The sequence below is a fragment of the Nelumbo nucifera genome, chromosome 2 (genome assembly GCF_055504915.1).
Source record: "Nelumbo nucifera cultivar China Antique chromosome 2, China Antique-T2T, whole genome shotgun sequence".
NCBI classification, from domain to species: Eukaryota; Viridiplantae; Streptophyta; class Magnoliopsida; order Proteales; family Nelumbonaceae; genus Nelumbo; species Nelumbo nucifera.
The window spans coordinates 57480705-57497670 of NC_142650.1; the positions used below are offsets into that span (position 1 = coordinate 57480705).

Below are 16966 nucleotides of genomic sequence, written 5' to 3' on the forward strand. Positions count from 1 at the left end.
TTGTCTTTGCATCAACCTGAAATGGGATAATAAGGTCTCATTTTGATCGTAGGAATAGGGGTCTGGAATCAGAACCGGAATGGGTCCAATTGTTTGGTTCGCAAAATCGGAATCCCATTCCCTCCCCCTCCTTTGGGAATGAAATCTCAATCTAGCTGATTTCAATTCCCATTCCAATTCCTGTATGAACCAAACAGACATTATGGGAATAGACCATTCCGATTCTGATTTCAAAGGATTTTGATTCTGATTCCAACTGCGAACCAAACAAACCCTAATTCATTTGGTGAAAATGACAATACCTTGATCATGCGTAAAGATGGAACATACAATCAATTACTCTACTAAACTCCTATTCCAAAACAAAATGAAAGGAAGGCTCTATTTGTTTGCAATGCAAATCTAAACCGGGCTGGATATGATATGGAAAAGATATGATATCTGATGTTGCGCGATCCGGGCACTCCTAGCTAGCGGAAACCTAGCTCCTAGCTGGTGGCGGATGGTACCTGAGGCAAAGGGGAAGGTGAAGAATTCTCGGGGAGCTCGTCCAGCGGGAACACTCCGATGCTTAAGTTAGAACTCTGAGAAAACTGAAGAATACAAACAAAGAGCTGAGAGTGCTGATGGCGCAAGTTCAATACCTCTTCTCTTCGAGGGCCGGGGTCTTTTTATATTGAAGATCTCTCAAATCAGGCGTAACTGCCTCTGCCACAGCCGTTATTGCCAGAGCCAAGGTGGAGGATGTGGGCAGTCGTTTCAGGGTATGGACCTGTCAGGCGTGCCACATCTGGCAGAAGTGGCAGGCACGACGCCGCCTGACAAGAGACGTGGGCGCAGCCTCCAGATTCGGCAGGTACTATTGTCAGGCAGATCTTTTTTGCAGGTTGCCAAGCTACTTTGCACCAAGCTGCCTTGGTCCGAGCTACCCTACACCGGGGTGCTGGGGTAGCCGAGGTGCGAGTGCTTGAGGTGAGCCTTAGGCAAGTATGGGCAGGAGCGTTAATGGGGCTATCCCGAAGTGTCCCCACTTCAGGATACTTCCCGTAGATCGGGGTGTTCCCTTCTCAGGACGGAAGAGTTTGGGACCCACTGGGAGGAGCTCGGGAGTCCTCCTCCCTTAGGGAGAATTCGGAGTATGCTAGATGTTTCTTCTCGACGAGCTGATACGTCCGCCGAGTTGTATTGCTGGGCTCCGGCGAGTTCAGTACGCCGAGTTATGGCCAGGCTACCACGCTGAACTGTCACTTATGTCAGGTTGTACCCACGTGTCCCCGTGCTACGAGGTCGGGCCAAATCACCCTCCATCAATATTCGAAAAACAACTGACCAATAAACTGGAATCATAAACGTGGTAGTGAATATGGTGTTATTTGTCAAAATTCATGGGTGAGTTTTGATTGGTCAAAACTCTTTCTGTACCATATCTTTTCCACATCATAGATTTTCTAGGTACAAATCATGTACTCATTTCATTTACACATCAATCTGTTTGCAATTATCTTACCTGATGCAAAATTTGCACTGTGTATCACTGCACTCATTGGCAGTGCAGATTTTGCATTGAACTGATACAAAAATTTAACCTTCTTCCCACTTTAATTCTCTTTAATATAAAGCCTTTTGCTTCCTACCTTACTCTCCCAAAACAAACAGCCTTCCTCCCACCTCTATTCTTCATATAAAGTGGGACCACATCATTTTACTTCTCAAAAACAAACAAGAAAAGTTAGATTAAAATAAAAGTAAACTAAAAATTACACTCGACCCACTTGCATTCTCCTATATTTAGGTGGTGTTTGATAACATTTTTCAGACCTTTGAAGTCTAAAAATGTTGCTTTTCAGACGCCACCTATGTTTGGGTTGAGTCTGAAAATTCAGATTTGAAATGCATTTTTAGATCTGAATTTTGTAAGAGGTAGGCCAATGACTTAATGCACTCAAACGTTTTTCAGGCCGCGTTAAAAGATAAAAATGCCCATCCTCGATTTTCCTCACCCTCTCCCTCTCTCTCCCCTTGTCTTCTAGCCACCACCGTTGCAACTCTCAATAGCGGCATTTCCCTCTCCCTCTCCTTTTCCCTTCCTCTCTTTCTCCCCCTGTATTCTCGCCACCGCCACTACAAAGAGTTGGAGTGGCATTCAATTTCCCATAACCTCTCCCTCTCTCTCTCGCTCTCTCTCCCCTTGTCTTCTCGCCACCACCACTGTAACTCTCAGCAACGGCGTTTCCCCTCTCTCTCTCTCTCTCTCTCCCTGTCTTCCTGTCACCATCACTGCAACTCTTAACTGCGGTGTTTAGGTTCCCTCTCCTTCTCTCTCTCTCTCCCCCTATCTTCCCACCACCGTCGTTGCAACTCTCAGTAGCGACGTTCGAATTTTATTCATAATAATTTATTATTATTTTAATTCTTAATAATTTATTTTTAATTTATAAATTTATAAATATTTCCAATTTTATTCTTATTTTAATAAATTATTTTTTATAACTTTTATTTGTATTAATTATTAATTATTTTAAATTTTAATTATTTAATAGTTCAATAGGTTTAATTTAATAATTTGATAATTATTAAATATTTTTCACTGCTTCATGGACTTTATTACTATTTTTGTTATTATTTTAACTTTTAATAATTTATTTTTAATTTATATATTTTCAATTTTATTATTATTTTAGTAATTTTTTACTTTTTTATAATTTGTTCATATTTTTCAATATTATTTTGAACTTAATAAATTATATTTTATGAAATAGTACAAATTGAACTCAAAATTACCAAATAGTATGTTCTAGGGGTAAAATAGCAAAATTAAGGAATTTTAGATGTTGAAGGTTTGATCCAGCACAAACAACTTTCTTTGTTCAAAGCCTCTAAAAAGTCAAAAAGAATCTATGTCTCTTTTCAGATTTCAGACACCATTAATATCTTTTTAACTTTTCAGATTTATCAAACACCACCTTACACTAGTGTAAATGAAATTCACATGCAAACAAACGGGGCATAAATTTAAATTTATTTAGTTGTGCATGCAATATTTTATAATTTGAAGTGAAATAGATATGCCCACATGTTTCAATATGTTTGGCTTGGCCACATATAGCATAGAAAAAGTCAATTATGCATTTGAAGTTATTCAAATTATTTTTCCTGTGATGCTACATTTTCCTTTAGGCAGTGTTTGGTTTGATAAAAAATAAGAAAGAAAAGGAAAGTTGAGGGGATGTTCTTAAGAAGTTTTAAAAAATTTCCTTAAGGTTCAGTTTGGAAAGAGTACAAATACAAAAATGTGTAGTGTAAATATATACAAAATAATACAAAATATAAGGTTTTGCCCTCTACGTATTTGTATTTGTACTGAGCCTTATGAATTTTCCTGCAACTCTCTTTCAAACCAAACGCAGCCTTATCGTGAACAATTTATTTTGAATTTTAATTTTAAAAATTTATAGGGTTATTCTCAATTGAGCATACAGTTAGATTCAATGCATGGTCAACCCAGAAGGCCTTCTGTTTGATGGACAATTTGGATTGCATACAAGATTCCTCCATGTAACACAAAAAGGATGGAAGTTCCCTGCCCCAATAGTTAACTTTTTTCCCCAAATATGATATATTATGTATAACATAAGCTCAATGCACCTAGAGAACAAAGTGGTCCAGGTCAACTACAAATTCACCATTAGTATAAAGAAAAGCATTGAATTGGTCAAATAGTTTAATCACTAATCTGTTTGAACTATTCATGGGTGATGATGGTCTAAGATGTTTTAAACTTTAAAATTTATTATGAAATTAAAAAAAAAAACTTAAAAAAGCAAATTGTAGTACCAAGAGGGCATGCAAATCAAAATGATTGATGGGGATAGACAGGGCTACGAGGAAATAGAAGAAAAAACAATTAAGGGTCTGTTTGATTTGTAGATGGAATCGGAATTGGAAATTTTCAGAATTGGAATCGGAATGGTCTATTCATATAGTCTATTTGGTTTAGATAGGAATGAGAATGAGAATTGGAATACGCATGTATAAGATTTTATTCTCAATGGAATGGTAGGAAATGGCCATTCCCTAAATGGAGGAATACCATTCCAACGAAAATGGGAATCAGATTCTGATTCCGATTTCAAACCCCTATTCCCACAAACCAAATGGGGCCTAAATTGATACAATTGATGGGCCATAGAAGGAGGAAGGAGACCAAAGAGAAAATGTAGAGTGAGAAACAGAGAGAAGGCTGAAGATAGACAATGAACAGACAAGCAAACAGCCAACTGGCTGCCGTGGTGGAGACTGGCAAGAGGGAGAATAACAGTTTTGTATTGATTTAAGGAGACTAGTAGACTACAACAAGCATCTAATAAAGTAATAAGCAACTTCATTACTCCCTCAGTCCCTCTTCCCTTTTCTCTTTCTAAACAAAATCAAGCCAGTATAAAAATAAGTAGGGCCTAATAATCGTTCAACCTAAATGGTTTTTTTTTTTTTTACAATTCAATCATCTAGACTGTTTTTGTTTGTATTTTTTATTTTTTACATTTTAGGAGTTAGAATTAAGATTTACTTAAACACCACCCTAGTCTAGGCTACAATCAGTTGTTGATTACTTAATTATAATAACTAGTTTAACAAGCAGACTCTAAATTTTACCAAGAAAAGAAACAATTATATTCTACCACTCATAGGATAGGAGTGATCATTTCAGCTGACAAGAAATTCTGGGCTTGAACAGGGTTTCGTGTTCAGGGCTCAGGCCCACAAATTTTAAGGCTAGACATGGGTCAAATACATCAAGCCCAGCATGACTCGCATATATTTAAATATATGCATTCTATACATAATATATATATATATATTATAATTTAATGTAAAATATTTTATATATAGAAAGTGTTTACCTAGGCCCAGGCCTAGGCTATAACCCTTATTATAAGAGCAAAGCCCGGTCCAACCCTTATTTAGTAATTTTTATAAACCTATCTATATTATTTAATTTTACATTGATCCTCCTATGTTTTATAAATTGGCTATATATAGGCCTTGCTACTAGAAACAACTTAAAACCAGAGCTCGATTTGCTGCTCACCACGCTATGCATGAATATGTCAGTTTTTTTGTACATGTGAATGTGGGTTTAGATCATAAAGCAATTAGACTGCCCTTAATTCTTGTAAGCAGACAAACTTTATTTATTTTAGTTGTTAGTTTAATTTAGACATATTTAAATTTATGTTTTTTTTTTTCCAATTTGAAACCCAAAAGATTCCTCCCATTTGGAAACAAATAAATGGAAAATTAATTAAGAAATGCAAACATATATAATGAGTTATGGATTTAAAATCAAACCTAATGGATCATATTTCTTTTTTTTTTTGGTGTGTGACATTTCAGGGTATATTTTGTGATATCATAATCTCTACTGTATAATGCTGATATTTTCCTTGTCTTCAAGTCAAAATGATAAAACGACCAAGGAATACAAGCAACATCAAAATTCAAAACTAGCAAGGGTGGGGGAGGGGAGCCATGGCCCCACATGCCTATTGATAATCCACTTATATTTGACCCCATCCAAGTTTATTAACTTTTAGCCTGTTCCTTAAGTTCAGTTTGGAAGGAGTATAAATACAAATATTTAGAATGCAAAACCTTATATTTTGTATGAATTTGCACTGTACATATTTGTATTTGTACTATTTCTAAACTGATTAGAAAAGTATCAAAGGGATACATGGATTCTTATAAATTGAACACATTTTTCCTTTTTTTTGTTTTCATAACAAGTGATGTATATGTTCTTATAAGTTCATAAACTCATCTAATGATGTAGGCAAGTACTAGGTTGTCAATTTTGGTTACACAAATATGGATGAATTCTTGTGTTCTCACCGAGGAGAATAGTACCACCTAGCTTACTTTAGAGGCCGAGATACTCCTAAAATTTCTAGGGAATATTTCAACCACACACACTCTCAAAGAGTGATGTTTTGGCATGCTCAGGGGTCAGGGCCCAATTTCCGATACTAAGACTTATGCCTCCTTACAAGTTGAAGAACTAAACCCGGATGGCTTTTGCTTGTGTACAAACTATATTCAGCAACATCATGGGGTTATTGACTTGCCTGAAGTGAACTGCTTCACAAACTTAGATGTAATGGTAAACGAGGAATGCAATCATATGCCACTCTTATGATTTGTGCAGATTGGCACTAGATTACAAGGGTATCAACATATGGAGAGGATTAGGGATAGATGACTAAGAAATACAATCTTTTAATCACTAGGCATTTAAATGAGGGAATAGATTGATTGTTGTATTGGGTTGATGAACCGAAGGTTTATTCTGTAATTGTGTTCTATGGGCAGAATTGAATGCAGTCAAAGTCGAGAATTAGAGGTCGGACAATAACAGGGGTTACGAGGGGATAAGAAGAAGCTGAAAAAAAAATCTTACACAAAAACAAAGAAAAAGGTGATATAGATTATGCTACCTTCAAAGTTCAACCTGCAAAATAAATAGAGTGCAGGAGGCCCATTAATGGTTCCTAACCATAGAATCAACTAACCACATTTTGTTAATTCCATGGGTTTAAGATTGTATCATAAGGCAACACTAACATTGTTGCTTGTGTTGAGGCAGCATGCAATCAAATGATTCAAAATGTAGACAATGAGTTGTTGGGTCTCTGCATACAACAGGAAGTACTGTTAATTACTACTCTAGCTGCTTTAAAATGTGAACTAAAAGAAGGAAAATAGAGAACTTTCTAATTCTTCTCCAGGACATCCCATGTAACAGCTTGAACTTTTGCAGGCCAAAGCCTCATACAATGTTATACGAGAAGGATGAGGCAAAGAAAAGAAACGGGGAAATTGCTTGCAAAAAGGAAAAACATGAAGTTGAAAAAATGAAGAGCTTGCTAGAACTTCAGATCATGGTTTTTAAAAAAGAACCAGTGGTCGAACCGGTCAGGGGTCCGGTTACCGGTTCGAACAGTCCGACCTTTTGATTTGAACGATCGGCCTGTTCTAACAAAAAAATTAAAAAATAAAAAAAATTAGAAAACAGTCAAAACAGTTTGAATGATTAACCGGCCGGTTCAGCGATTTACTGACCAAAATCAACGGTTTAGGGGGAAAAATGGAACTGGTCAAGTGACCGGTTCCCGATTTTCCGGTCCGATCTGGTTTTGAAAACCATGCTTCAAATTGCTTAGGAAGGGAAGTCAATACTTGAGGCTCAGTTTGGAAGGAGTACAAATACAAATATGTAGAGTGCAAAATCTTGTATTTTGTATGTATTTTCACTCTACATATTTGTATTTATACTCCTTCCAAACTAAGGTTGAAAGACAAATTAATGATTCCAATCAGAAGGTGGTAGAATTGGAGATAAAATTGTTTCAACCAAAGAACTCATCACTTTTAAGTCAGGTTCACTTTTCAGTAAGTTTTTCCTTAGAAATACTTATCTTATCCATGTTCTTTTATTTGTTATGTAAATAAGGCAATGACCATTTTAGCTATAAAAATCTATTATTGAAAAGGATATTTTTATCCCATTCAAGTGTTAGCAACTTTTCCACTGGATGGGAAAATTACTTATTCACCTGTGATACTCAAGAAAATAAACTTTCTTTATACCCCATATAAATATAAAAAAAAAACATGGGGTTTTTTCCCACTTCTTCGTCTTCGACAACAACCGGAAGCAGCTCTCATAGAAAGGTGTTTCGAAGATTCGTAGAGGGTACGCGTCTCTCTCTATCGCTCGCTAATATTGCTCTCATATTCTCTCTCTGTATCATTCTCGGAATGTTAGATTCACAGGTTCTTAGTGGTCGAGCAAGACAGAGCGGAAGGTAAACGCATGTCCTTATGCTTCCCCCTCTCCCTCTCTCTCTCTCTCTCTCTCTCTCTCTTTCTCTCTCTCGCTCCATCTCTCATCGTTTGTGTTTGTTTCAGGAAGACAGGGTGAAGGATCGAGTTTGGCTTTTCTTCTGCTTCTAAGCTTCGGACGGCAGCAGTGCATATACGGCATTGCCAAAGAGGGATTCGATCTCCAGTGAGTCTCTCTCTGCATGTCGATTTAACACCAATGCATAGAATCAATCTTTTTTTTTTTTGATAAACTTCAATATTCGGTTCTTTGAGACTTTCATCTCACTCTTGCTCACTGCAGCAGATATTGGCATTCACTGAGCAAGCCCTGTGAGATAAAAAACGTGACAGAACACATGTATAAAATTGAAGTTGTATCAAATCAGAATGAGAGATAAATTATCGCAAAACCCTAAAAGGAACAGGGATTGTCAAAAAAAGGCAGGGGTTATTTGGAATAACTTATCGCTGAGCTATCCGAGAATTAAAAAAAAAGCCCTACAGTATATTTACTGAAACCTCCCCTCTTGGCTTATATGGCATTGCCAAGTTTCCCTTCTTTTAGTCTACTGTTAGGTACCGTCGCTTAATTAATGAACTAACAAATTATCCAAATTTCGAAGCCATAGAACAGTTTGTTTAATATCCGAGAATTTAAAAAAAAATTCAGCACACATACTTAAAGTTTGCAGGTTCTAACTTTCCTTTTTCACTCGGTTTGTCTTCAAATCAAGTGAAAAATGTAAAGTTTTCTTGGTTCCTTTTTTGCTTGTATAAGGCGGCTGTGTCCTATATGATATCATGATAATTGATCCTTGTTGCAATTTATTTATTTTGGAACTGGATACCGAACCAAAGGCTTTAGTGTTCTCTTCATTCCTTTTGAGGTTTCATATTTCCCCTACTCTACTGAAGTAAAGCTATGCCTTTCATCTTATTATCAGCAAAGTGTATATTTCATTTAACTCCCATAATGTCCTTAATGATGCTGTGACGAACTCCTGGAAGGGGGCCTCTGTGTTACCTCAGTTTTTTACATCATTGTTGTTGTCTTTTGGTGTTGCCCCTACAGGCTAAGTTATTAATTTCTTGAGGAATTAAATGATACAAGCCGTTTTTTGTGTGAACAAGTGCATGAGATAAATCAACATCTGGAATGTTTTATGGGAGTTAAATGAAATATACACTTTTATTTGTCACAGTATTTTATTTGTCTATCCCATTTAGATTGCATCAGATCAGATGGAATGACAAAAACTTAGGCTGACAAATGTGTGAATGCGAGTTCAAGTCTAAAAGCAACCATTTTGTGCAAAACATGTGAAAGGTTAGGTCTATATCCAAGTACTCTTCCAGTTCACCTTCTCAACACTATGAATTTTCAGAATAAGGCTGCATTTGGCATAACTGCAAAAATAAGGAATGGTAAATACAGCCTAAAGTAACTTTCTAGCTCGCAAAACCTGCTTACAAATAACAAACTAAGGATCCATTTGGATAATCATCCTTTTTTTTTTTTTGCTTGAATAAGCTTTTCTTTTTGAGCTTGAGTCCATGCTAAACAAAAATGAACCAAAAAGTGCTTTGAGAATTTGGTAAAAGTCAATTTTAAAAAGTATAGCACTCTAAAGCCAAAAGCACTTTTAACGCCTCAAAGCACAAACCCTGAAATTGGGGTTTTGTGCTTTAGGACTTTAAAAGAACAAATCCTGAAGATTAAAAATTTAACCTAACTCATCCTGAATTGATTCTTAATTCAGGTCAAACGATTAAAAAATCGAGGTGAATTGAGTAACGCACTTCTTATTAAAAAACAATATTTTAAAAAATGATCCGGGAATGGGATTGTTCTATTCACCGGTTTCTGGGTCGACGGTTTGACCATTTAGTTTGAATGGATGGCCTGTTTTGACAATAAAAATTAAAAAATAATAATAATTAAAAACAAAAACGACTAAAAACCGTTGAATGAGTTGATGGGTCGACGATTCAATCACCCGAATCAACGGGTTATTGACCGATTCAACGATATGAATTGGTATATTTAATTTAACTCCCATTAACCAACTTTTTCCCTCTCAAAATAAAAAAAAAAAAATAAAAAAAAAAAAAAAAACGCTCCTTAGAGAATAAACGAGGTGAGTTAGAGAAAGAGTGTGATAATGCAGTCGGAGAAGTTGAGGAGCTGAGAAGGAGAAGACAGGCCACAAAAAGTTTACAGTGGCTGTGATTCTTTGAATTCTGAGTTCTCACCAGTAGAGAAGCAACACGCAACTTCTCTGAGTTCATAGTGGCCGTTTCGGCGAGCAAAGCAGTTGGCTCATGTAGCACTGAGATGCTGTGAGATGAAGCGAAATAACCGTCCAGACCTTGGGTCAGATGTCTGGAGCGTGATTGAGCCTCGTAACCCCTGTTACTACCTCTGATTTCGGACTTTGACCGCATTCAAGTCCGCCAATAAAATACAGACACACAGTTACAGAATAAACCTTCGGTTCACCAACTCAAAACCAGTTCAGATTTCAGAACGAATTAAAAATAAATAAATTTTATTGCACAATAATAAAAAGAAAAAAAATTAAGTTGATTTTTTTCCGCTTACCGAGCCTGGCAAGTCGGTTGACCCAGCGAGGGATTGGTTTTTCGATGAGTCTGAATCAGGCGCCGTTGTAGAAATGGTTACAGTTCTTGGTGATGAGATTGCAGGTGTTGCCTGTGTTCCATGAACCCTCGAACTTTTCTAGGACCTAAATCCGTTCTAACTATCAAGATCGACAACGAACAGTGCGCCTCTAAGGCATATTTGAGAATATATAGAAGAAAAATGGAAGAGCTTACGGTCAGTTAATAGCTCAACCCGTTCAGTCTCAAGTTAGAAGATAATGAATAATATCTTCTTTTGAAAGATAATTTTGATATTTTCAAAAATTTTAAGTTTTACATGTCATTACGTGATCATATAACAAAGGATCGATTAATAGCAAAGACCAACGTGACATTTGTTATGTTAAAGGTGAGTAAACTTTTATACAATGTTTGATTTCCTTCTAGATTGCATATTAATCTTGTGTGTGTGTGTTTTTCATAGGTATAGGCAAGAAAAGAAAAATGAATTAGACCTTTGTTATGTTAAAGGTGGGTAAACTTAAACACTATATTGACAGGGAATTAGCAAAATAAACTACATTTGAAAGATAACAAATGCAATTAAAGAAATGTCCATTGGAAATGCTATAAATTAAGAGGGCAATTCAATTATGAGAGGAGGAGAAATAGAGGGATTCATTTGCAACAAAGATACTTACCAATTAGGAAAAGCTATTTGGGGTAATGATTGTATTAATTATTATCAAGGTTCATAATTTTGATATAAGCATATTGTATCGTATTGAGGGTATAACGATACACCCCTACAAGGATTATATATACTGGGGTATGACCACTGAACCAATTAAAAAAAAAAATGAGCGAGCTTTTAATACAGGCCCATATACGTATTCATATTTTAAACCTTAAGTATCAGCATCCTAACAGTGAGCCTCTATGCCAATAGAGAACCTGCTGAACTTCTGTCTTTTGTGTCATATACCAAAACCATTTAGATCAACGATTTTTATTTTATATATGTTCCTATGGTTGCTAAATTTTTTGATTAATTATATAATTATTTAGGGACTGCCACGTCATCATTTTGTACATGTTATGCATGGCCAAAGTGTGTGTCGAGTGTGCATACAAGTGGCGAATCATGACTGGTCACATGTAAAACCATTATAACACATGTTTGCTAGTATTCTTTTACGAAACAGAAGATGGTGCACGCTTTTACTTTTCAAAACTTTTTACTCAACGGTCTTAAAAACAAAAGTATTTTATATACTCCTTTATGACTTTTAAAACTACCAAAATAAAAATTTATCCGAACAAGGCCTTAATTAATTGTTCTTAGCTTTACACAAATCCTAGACACCTTGGACATAGTGAATGGTTAGTGGAGTAAATGAGAAAGGTGGGGGTTTGTTCTATAAATATCACTAACAACCTTGTAGGGTTTTGCATCAACCATTAAGTTTAATTTGCAGGAGAAAAAAAATGGTGGCAAGAAGAGTAGTTGGGCTTTTGGTCGTTTATTCGCTTGCAGCTGCAGCTGTTTGCTTTGCCTTTGGCCGTGCAGACGAAGAGAATGGCAATGAAGCGGAATCATTAATCCAGACGACGTGCAATCAGCTCGATTATCGTGATTACTGCATCTCTTTACTTGAATCTGACCCTCATTCCGAACTGAAATCAGACCTCAATGGCTTCGCTAGAATAATCATGGAGGTGGGATTGTCCAATGCTACCAACGACTATGATTACATTGGAGAGCTTGTGAAGAACACCACCGACAACGCTACCCTTAGTTTTCTCCATACTTGTTCTTCGCTCTATGAAAAGACAATTGCTGGTTACAATTCGTCTTTCAACATGTTGTCTGATATTAAAGGCAACTACGTTCAACTATATCAGACGTTGGATTCTAGCATCCAGAACGCCCAAGATTGTGAAGATGCATTTGCACCTCAACCCAATACCGATGAATCACCATTGACCGAAAGGAATCAGGTCTCTGGGATGATTGCCACGATCGGTATTGGGATTATAAATATAATTACATGTAATAGTACCGTAACATGTCAATAACATTAATTCCAGTAATGTTATGTATCTATTTAATAAATAATAAAGTCAATTTATCTAATTAATTATATCTTCTCAAGTGTCTTGCAATTTTTTTTTTTTAATCTACAAACAGATTTTTGTACAGGTGTAATGAAACATTTGAAAAGTAATTTTCTCAAAACACCCTACCTTTAAGGTTGCATTTAAGGGTGTCAATGGACCGGTTTGGGGTTGGACCCCGTCCGATCCGGAGGTGTTATGGACGGATCGGATGGTCTAAATAATTGTATGGACTCGGTCCAGTCCAAATTTAAGTGGTCCGGACCGAATTTGGACAAAGCCGCCGAACCAAAAGGTCCGTTCCATTTTGTTTGAAGTTTGAACTTTTTGCAAAATTTTCTTTGAAGACCTAGCGCTCCACGCCTCCACCGCTCCCTTTGGCAATTAACGAAGAAGAAGGTTTCTCTCCGGCAGTGGTATTCCTCGAACTCCGGTAGTACTTTTGGCAGTGGTATCTCTCCAACGGTGGTATTTCTCTCTTGTTGTAGTATCTCTCCAGTTGTTTTCTCTCATATCTCTCTCTCTAGCGAATAGCGATGGTGGTCATTATTCCATCGTTCTAGTGTAATCCAGCAACCAACGGAACTCCCTAGTGTCTCCTATGGTTATCTATCTCGTCTCTCTCTCTCTCTCTCTATCCAGTAGTAGACTCCTTGCTCGTTCATTAGGTATTCCCTCTCTCCTTTGTTTTTCCAAACAGTTTAATCAGGCTAACAAATGCTTGTTAGACTCTGGGTCATCAATGTGAATCATTTTGATTTTCTATTAGGGCTATCAATGATTTGGAACCTTAGCGGTCATTAGTCTGGCTAACAAATCCTTAAGGTCTTGTCGTATCTGGCATAAACAACGCACAAAGTGAGCCCTCGGACCTTACTACCCAATACTAGAGGCACCTCAAAGGAGACTTCAGAAACCAGGGTTCGACATGTAAATTGATGGAGGGTGGTTTGGCCCGACCTCATAGCACAGGGACACGTGTGCATGACTTGGCTCGATGAACAGCTCAGCCTAACAGCACAACCGTGACTCGATGGGAGAGACCCGCCAAGTCCAACATTGGCCACTCGGTGGGTTAAGCGACTCATCAGGGAATAGCGCCCGGCCAACCTTGACTCCCACCAAGTAGGGGAGGTCCCGAACTCCTCTCAGGGCTCGAGCTCCCCTTGAGACCCGAGCTCCTCCTGAGGGGCCCTGAGCTCTCCCTTCCCAAGAAGGGAGCACCCCGGTTTTTGGCTAAGTGTCCCGAGGGAGAAACACCTTGGGGCAGCACCGTCGAGACTCCTGTTCAAACTTGCTTAAGGCCCGCCTCCAATACAGGCACCTCGGTGCAAGGCAAACCTGCCCCAGGTGGTTCGGCGTACAACAGCTCAGCAGGCTGCAGGGGGATCTGCCTGACATCCGTACTTGCCGGATCTGGTGGCAGGGGCTCTGATCCCTTGACAGGCGGCGTTCTATTTGCCAGGCAACATTCTGCTTGCCGTCTCTGAAAAGCATGGCACAATTGTCGAGTCTCTACCCTGCAACAGCGGCCTGTAGCAGCCACCTGCACCTGCCACACCTGCCCCGGCAGTAACGGCTAGGGCAGTGGCGGTTATGCCTGATGTGACCGAGCTCCGGTATAAAAGGACTCCAACCCTCACGAAGAAAAGGTATTGAAGAAAGCACTCTCAACACTCTTACTCTCTGTTTTCCTTGAGATTTCTCCAGAGTTCTAACTTAGCCATCGGAGTGTTCCCGCCGAAAGAGCTCCCCGAGAACCCTTCACTTTTCTTCATCCTCTTAGGTGTCGTCCGTCACAGCTAGGAGCCAACTCTCAGCCAGCTAGGAGTGCCTAGATTGTGCAGCATCATTTAGCACCGTCTGTGGGAAATGCTTCAAAAACCCTCCCTCTAACTTCTGTGAAACTTCCCTCTCTTTAACTCATCAGCACCACCGACATCCATGGCTTCTTCCAGCAACTCCGGACGCCGGAACACCCTAGAGAAGCAACTCCAACTACCCATCGTCTGCATCGGGCAGTTCACCGTCCCTCTCTCTACAGACGGGGTTCCTAGCCTGAGCGTGCCTACAACGGTGGCACCCGTGACTGTTTCGCTGCCCCCTGCAGTCGGGACGACCTTCGCTAAACCCACCATCCTCCCTCCGGTGGCCGGCCAAGGTCAACTTGAAGACCTGATGCAATGCATGCGGGCCATGCAGGCCCAAATGTAGTAGTTTCAACAACTTCAGTTCCACTACCAGCAAGTGCTGCATCAAGTATCCCAATATCAGTACCAGCAACAATTCTTGTCACTCCCTCCCCGGCATCCGGCTGCACAGCCAACTAAGCCTCATCGCCGCAGTGAACTCCCTTCCCGTCGAGGAGAGACTTCGGCATCATCTCATGGAAGGAAGGGAAGACTCCCTACCCCCGCCACGCGGCCCGTAGTCAGGTCGGGGGCTTCCCAGCCGGTTAGGCCGGCGTCACCTCAGCATTCGCAGTTCGAACCCCTGCTTGCGGAGAACAGGTTCGAAGTGCTAGCCGACGACCTGGAACAAGGTCCTTCTGTCCGCAGCTACCGACAGCCATCCCTGCCTCCCCCTAGGCCCATCGAGCTTAGCAATACTGAGGCCAGCAGCACCAACGTCGAGCCGGCCAAGAAGCAGCAGAGACGTCGCCGGGCTCGCCAAACTACCACCACCCACAATCTGCCCGAGCTCGAGGGAAAAATAGAAATAATTTCAGGAGAGGTAAGAGTTGCACCACTTCTCTCAGTCCCCTCTCCTCTGTCTCCGGAGCTCCTCGTTGTCCCCATGCCTAGGGACTTCAAGCTCCCACCGTTGGACAAGTACAACGGGTCCTTCAACCCCAACGACCACGTCGACGCCTTCCAGTCCCAGATGCATCTAGCCAGGGCGAGTGAATCTTACATGTGCGTGGCCTTCTCCACTACGTTCAAAGGAGTAGCCCGCACCTGGTATCGAAACCTCACGTCGGGTTCAATAAGGAGTTGGGCGCAGTTCGTGCAGGTCTTCACCTCCCACTTCGTCACTAGTAAGAGGTGCCCGAGGACTCAAGAAAGCCTCCTCAGCATAGTCCAGAGGGATGGGGAGTCTATCCGGAACTACATCAAGCGGTTTAATGACGCTTGCCTGCAGATACCCGACCTGAACCTTGTAGTTCGGCTCACCGTGGCCAAACGGGGCATCACCCACAAAGAGTTCAAGTGGCACGTGGTCGTCAACCAACCCAAGACCGTGACCGAGTTCCTCGAGCTCGCAAATCGGTTCATAGGAACAGGAGGAGATCAACCAGAAGGGCGAGCACGCCCTCGAGAAAAGAAAAAGGGAACCGAAACCCCCAGCTCCAAGTGACTACAAGAAGAAGAAGGACCAAGCTCGGGGGGCAAAGTCAGTCCAGCCTTTTCGAGGTTCAGCGGCAGAAAGGGTGTTTACACCCCTCAACACAAAACGGGCCGAAATCCTCATGACCATCAAGGACGCCCCGTATGTAAAGTGACCACCTCGGCTCAAGGCCGATCCTAATGTTAGGAACAAGATGGAGACTTTCCATCTCTTTTTGATGTAGCTGCAGGCAAGGAGGTGAGTGTGGCAGATTGTACACAAATTCAAGATGGGAACATTCATCGTGTGGGTACCCCAATTCCATAGAAACTAGAATGATTGTGAAGTTGGACCCATGTTGGGGTTGCTGCAAAGGTTATACAGCCCATAAATTGACATTAACAGAGTATACAAGGAAATGGACATAAGAAAAATTGGGTCAGTTTTCTGTCAGTTCATTTTACAACTAGTTGGGAGGACCAAGACTTTTCAGAAAGCAAAGTTTGGTGCAAGAACATGCCATCCAAAGTAGTTTTCTTCATATGAAGTACTTGTTTGAATAAAATCCTTGCAAGGGACAACCAGTTGAAGAGTGGAATGACTGTGGCTAGTGTTGAATGATTTTCCGTATTGGATGTATGCTACTTATCTTCTTTTGTTGTAGATGATTTCAGTCACTTTGTAATATAGATCATGTTCTCATTGCGACAGCAAACAATAGAAATGAAATAATTGAGTTTATCTCAATGTGTTCTGCTAATCCATATTCCTTTTACAGTCACTCGCAGAATGATTCCTTGGTTACAGAATGATTCAGATGGTTAAACTGCCTACAACATCCTTTTATAGAGTGCAGAAACAATTGGCTTAATATCTGGTCTAAGTTGGTGAAGCCCACCAAGTGTTGCACCGGGATGTGGTCCTCTTGATATGAACAATTTCTTTAGGAAAATGATTTTTTTTTTTTTTTTGTGTTTGATTGCGGATGAAGATGGAAATCATTTTATTTATTTTCTGAGAAATTAGGGAAATA

At 39.7% G+C, this 16966-nt stretch overlaps 1 protein-coding gene across 1 annotated transcript; it reads left to right on the forward strand.

Moving 5' to 3' along the window:
- Positions 1 to 11976: 11976 nt before the first annotated feature.
- LOC104587371 (cell wall / vacuolar inhibitor of fructosidase 2-like) lies at positions 11977 to 16758 on the forward strand. The gene is made up of 2 exons (XM_010244957.1): positions 11977 to 12514; positions 16712 to 16758. Exons 1-2 carry the CDS (start codon positions 11977 to 11979, stop codon positions 16756 to 16758), a joined length of 585 nt encoding a protein of 194 aa, XP_010243259.1.
- Positions 16759 to 16966: the final 208 nt, after the last annotated feature.

What these genes read in the sequence shown, in the direction of transcription:
- LOC104587371 (XM_010244957.1), top strand. Translation starts at nt 11,977, where the DNA reads ATGGTGGCAAGAAGAGTAGTTGGGCTTTTGGTCGTTTATTCGCTTGCA. An exon ending in TGGGATGATTGCCACGATCG is followed by an intron (nt 12,515 to 16,711) that starts GTATTGGGATTA and finishes TTCCTTTTACAG; the next exon opens with TCACTCGCAGAATGATTCCT.